Raw genomic sequence first — 5,628 nt, 5'->3', positions numbered from 1 at the left:
AGGCCAGTGTGACACAACTATGAGCAAGTGGGCTTTATATGTTTATTTCATAAAAATGTCAAAATAACTATCACTTAGGACCTTATAACAGTTGCTAGTGATTGTTGGACTAGTGGTACATTTGGTCTGGGGGTAGTAATTACAATAATATCTCAGGAGTTAATGCCATGACGACGACGTAGTCTGCGTCACCTGCTTGACCTGTTAGAAACGGGATATTTGTTATTTTTTGAAGTGCTTACGGCCCAACAGTGTTCACATGACCTGAGGTGAGGACCACCTACAGTAGGACTATGTCTGCTTTCCTTCGCACACCTGCGCGCATTCCTCCTCAGTGTTCAGTCAGATCATGCAGATTGCGGTTGTTAAAGGTGGGAGACAACATGGAGATTCCCCATAGTTCACTGACCGGAGCGGGGAGGCAGGATGCAGTGTTGTTGCACCACATGCGAACATATAGAGAGCAAAGCGATTGTTATTCTGCTTCTTATTTCTGCAAATATATTAGAACCTTATGACACATACCAATTTAAGCCTATTTCACGTCTAAAACTAACGGTGCTGATTTAAAACGAGTTGTAAAGCCTAACTAGGAATATGACAGACTAATAACTGACAAATTATTATTTAAATCATGCTGTTTTTCTAATTTCTATCATTTATTATGTTTTTACATGATTACCGATATGCTGTGGGCCTATGTAAATAGGCCTAATTACATAGATGAATAGAAATGAGTCTTGGACATGGAAGATACGACACCTGGAGGGTGACCTAGCTATTCTATGCTAAATCTACTTTATTAATGCACTCTTTTACGGTTGATGTATAATTCTAGCTCATAAAAATGAATTACATTAGTATTTCAACCTGGAGAAACCCATGGGTTTTAAAATAAGCAAATCGTTAATATTGTACTAATTAAAATATAAATCACTTGCCAATATTTCCTCTGAATAGACACGCAGAACAAATAATGATAGCAGGATTTATCTGATTTAGGCTATAAATAGATGTCCAAAATATGGCTTGAGATCCAAATGTGCAAAAACTACAAATCTGTAACATAGATTTATTATTTTCATCATCATTGTTATTATTATAATCACAATGTGGTAACTTATGTTTAAATAATCATAATCATTATTATAAATATTGTATCAATTTGTACTAATAGCTATGTAATAACTATTACAGTATTTGTTCTATTATAGCCTAGACCACTTGTATCTTGTTATCTGATTCAGGCGCGTTCATAACGCAACAACACATACAGTAGAAAAGTGCTAATATTGCTACCAGCTCCCACAGTCTCACGTCACAATTAAACACAGCAGAAAGTGTTGCTGACAGACAGAGGGAAAGAGGTTGGATATTTCTCACGCAGGAGACGTGTGAGGCGCGTTCAGAGGGTTCTTGAGTCGCGTGGAAATGAGAGAGTAATTAGTTCATTAGAAAACGGTCGACTAAACTCACCCCTGGAGTACCTGCATTAGCCAATCACAGCTCAGACAGCCACAGGGGTGGGGAGACGGCGTCTGAAGGAGTGAAACACTTGCTTTAGTTGGTTAAGTTGCTATTAAACACCAAGACCCGGCTGTTAGTCATCACATGTGATGTGAATGCGCGGATAGAGGACTACAGAAACCAAATGGACACTCGGAAAGCATTGCAATTGAATATGTTGTTGAATCATTTTATTTCCTAATAATTTAAGCTCTTCAGGGTTGTTCAGAGAATATTGTACCAAAACTGTTACAGATAGGTGATAGCGAGGGGGTGAGCTAAGCTAAGGAACCTGCTATCCGAACACATACTAAAAGTACCTTGTCTCAATTGTATTTATCATTGCTCTGACTTATTTTGGTTACGAGAGGGTTGCACTGGCATCCTCAGAGTGACTTTGATCAAAACTGAAACATTTAAAACAGAAGATTGGAGTTGGAGCTGTATGCGCTCTGACGCACAGAACAAGTGTACATTGGCAGGTCTGACCTTTGAGCAGCTCGCGGCAGTTTTCCTGATGAGAGTCGGAATGGAAAAATCGAATAATTTTCGAATCGATGCTCTGCTGGCCGACGAGACTCACCGGGCGAACCGAGACCTCTCCCCAGGTCTGAGCAGCGACAGCCCTGCGGGCAGCCCCGTGTCCTGTCGGCGAGCGGACACCCCGTCCCCGCGCAGGACGCCCATCCATCTTCAAACCGGGATAATCCCCAAACCGGGACTGCTGAACCTCCCTCACACAGGACTCGCATCGCTACCCCAAATGTACCCTGCCCCTATGTACCCAATATCGGCTCTGGGTGGCCAGCACCCTGCCTTCGCCTACTCCGGCTTCACACACCTTACCCAGTCGTACCCAGACCACCTGAAGGCGGCTGCCATGGCAGGGTCTCTCCCGCTGGAGCACTGGATCCGGGCTGGAATGATGATACCACGTCTTCCAGACTACAGTTGTAAGTATAGTACACCTGTGGGCTGGGCAGCACACTCAATAGGCTTTACGCTTTTACAAATATATCAACAAACGAAACATCTTTAAAAGATGCGCTAGGCCTGTGGGGTTTCTTTTAAAATCGGGGTTCTAAATGGAGTTGAACTCTCTGTTGGTGATGTGTTTTTGTACTTGCTCAGAACACATAGGCAATATAATTAATATAGCCAAGCAGATGCAAAGCGAAGCCTAATTGCTGTAATCAATCATGTTTTTCAAATAGGTGTGGTGGGTATCAAGCAGAAATTAATTTACGCCCAGATACCGGAGGTTTATTGGTAGGGAAGGGATCGTTTGATCACTTAACAACCACTTCCAAAGCATTGAACCCAACCGCCTAGAGGTGTCGTAAAATCACTTATTGTTCCTCGTTGCATGTAATCCAAAGGTGAGAGAAAGCAAATACAGGTACACACACTCACACACACACACACACACACACACACACACACACACACACACACACACACACACACACACACACACACACACACACACACACGGCAAATGTTGTAACCATAATCAAATATATGTTCTAAGATTAGGCTAAATGTTGCAATTAACTTTAGCTAGGTGTGCAAAACATAAACGTATTTGATACCAGTATTGATAACAAAACTCAATATATTATAACATCTCTCATAACACATTTTACAAAAAAATAAAACATTATAATAATCTGAAGAATAACACCAATAATAACAATAATCATACATTTCAATTTGTAAATAATGAATACATCTAATAAGTAGGTTATTGGTTAATAATACGTGTTATTAAATATTTATTATAATAATATTGTTTCTAACTATTGCGAACATTTTTACCAATCAGGCAAGATCTGTTTAAATCCATTTTTATTTCAATATAAGAGCAAGCACAATGTATTATCATAGAAGTTTTATATTTTTATGTGTATTATATCATGCTATAGGCTTATATTAATCCACCTTTATAGCAATATTTAAACACATATTTTTAACTGCTTTCTGGACGAATAATAGTGCACATTCAATCTCAATGGTAGAAAGGTTTTGTTCTTTGTTCAGTCATTAATACACAACGTCTGAAAAATATAGGCTATTTAAATATCATTTAGGCCTAAATATTGTTTAAGTGTAGTCTCGTGAACAGTCTTCGATCGATTTCCTGCTAACTGTAATATCATGTTTTTATTTTTGGCCTTTTCATTTCGCTATAAACGTCAACTCGGTGAACATTGTCTTTGTACTGAGGAGCAAACTATAAACAAACACCTAAAACATTCTGCTAGTTCACCAATAAAATCACTAAAGCTTCATCGAATTTTCATTAAGTTAATGGTGCTCGCGCTTTTTATGGCCCTCGCGCCCAGCTTCTGCCGTGTCCTCTCGTCAACAATAAACTGGAGTAAAGCTATTATAGTTAATGATGGCGAGAGAGTGCGGGCATGTGTGAGTGTGTGTGTGTTCCTCCCTCAACATTATATTGGACTTCCTATGTCCTTGGTATTGCAGAAATAAGACCATTGAAACAGTCTGAGATTAAATCTACTCACATGCGTTGTCCAATAGCTTGAATTGACCAGAACACAGGCTTAGTAGCCTAGACACCTCATTATATTTGGGAAGAACATAGTTGGGGAGAATTAAGATATTCATTAGGCCAGAGTCAATGTAACTTTTTACCCGGTTGTTCACTGAAAATGATCCACAATGAAGAATATTGTACTGTACTAAGGTCTCTCTCTCTCTCTCTCTCTCTCTCTCTCTCTCTCTCTCTCTCTCTCTCTCTCTCTCAGCACCCCAGGCAGGACTCCTGGGGAAGTGTCGTAGGCCCCGGACGGCTTTCACCAGTCAGCAGCTCCTTGAACTGGAGAACCAATTTAAACTCAACAAGTACCTGTCCAGACCCAAACGCTTTGAGGTGGCCACCTCTCTCATGCTGACCGAAACACAGGTGAGAGAGAAAAGGTGTCATTCTGTGTGTGTCTGTGTGAGCGTGTATATATGTGTATGTGTGTGGATTCCACCTGGCAGGCTATTCCAGCGCTGGCCTCTTATCCTATGTTCCTCTGTGAAGAACCTGTACAAATGATCCCTGGTGTGTTTGTCCTTGAGGTAAACTGTCTGCTATGGCCTGCTCCATTAGTCACTGGAGAGTAAAGTGACGTCAGACAGTAGCAGTCGGACCGCTAGTTCCTTATTTAGCTAATATATTACAGCTCTCTTGTTTCACCTGCCTCATCTAGTCCCAAATACCACCCCCTAATGAAGCAGTTGACATGTTGATTTAAAAGATCAACTCCTCTGTGTTCGAACGTATTCAGCACATTTTGGAATGACTTCTTCAGATAAATCTTTCTGCAAGTGAGTAACAGTTGTTTTGGACATTTCAGCCCGGTTTAGTAGAAATAAAATGGCAGCCCAAATGTACTAAACTGAGTGTGGGGACAGAGAGATAGAAACTGCCAGTGAGAGACCTCTACTCCTGCGTTAGTGTGTGGCTGACAGGCCTGCGTTCTGTCTCTCCACAGGTGAAGATCTGGTTCCAGAACCGGCGGATGAAGTGGAAGCGCAGCCGCAAGGCCAAGGAGCAGGCATCTGCGTCTGCCCAGTCTGAGGCGGAGCGACTACGCACCGGGGGAAAACCGACCAATGGCAAACCAGCTGAGAATAGACGAGCTTCCACTCAGGACGACGAGGGAGAGCTAGACCTAGAAGAAGCAGAGGAGGAAGAGGAGGAAGAGGAGGAGGCGCCACACGAGTTTGCTGTTACCATGGGTGGCGCTGTGGGGTTGCAGCGTTCAACAGACTTTCTGAAGCTCACAGCGGAGCTTGGTTACAACCCCCACAGTCCCTTCTCTGAGGACGACTTAGTGGGGGTGCCAGGGGGGGATAGGAAGATAGGTGCAGGGTTGTGAAAAGACAAAGACACACCCAGAAAGGAAAACGCCAGAGACACTGCTGCTTGACACTGGCTCTGGGAAAGTGGGTGTCTTCAGTGTAAAAAGAGAAAAAAATGGATGTGCCATTTCAAAAGCCTATGACAGTGTTTTTTGTGTACATAATGCTTAACGCAATGTAATGTTTCTGTGACCCTGACGGAGTTGTTTAAGGCAGTGGTTTCCAAACTGTGGGTCGCCCCCCCCC

General features: G+C 42.2%; 1 protein-coding gene across 1 annotated transcript; it reads left to right on the top strand.

Moving 5' to 3' along the window:
* The first annotated feature begins 564 nt into the window (after positions 1-564).
* mnx2b (motor neuron and pancreas homeobox 2b) lies at positions 565-5,628 on the top strand. The gene is made up of 3 exons (XM_014152361.2): positions 565-2,459; positions 4,278-4,435; positions 5,013-5,628. The coding sequence occupies exons 1-3, from the start codon at positions 1,952-1,954 to the stop codon at positions 5,397-5,399; spliced, it is 1,053 nt and encodes a 350-aa protein (XP_014007836.2). The 5' UTR covers positions 565-1,951; the 3' UTR covers positions 5,400-5,628.

Source organism: Salmo salar, chromosome ssa17 (assembly GCF_905237065.1).
Source record: "Salmo salar chromosome ssa17, Ssal_v3.1, whole genome shotgun sequence".
In the NCBI taxonomy this organism is placed as follows: Eukaryota; Metazoa; Chordata; class Actinopteri; order Salmoniformes; family Salmonidae; genus Salmo; species Salmo salar.
This window is presented reverse-complemented; position numbering and strand designations above follow the sequence as displayed.

Bases quoted from the DNA above. Each gene is read 5' to 3' on its own strand.
- mnx2b (XM_014152361.2), top strand. From the start codon at position 1,952: ATGCGCTCTGACGCACAGAACAAGTGTACATTGGCAGGTCTGACCTTT. The intron at 2,460-4,277 runs GTAAGTATAGTA...TCTCTCTCTCAG, and splicing joins ACGTCTTCCAGACTACAGTT to CACCCCAGGCAGGACTCCTG. The intron at 4,436-5,012 runs GTGAGAGAGAAA...GTCTCTCCACAG, and splicing joins TCATGCTGACCGAAACACAG to GTGAAGATCTGGTTCCAGAA.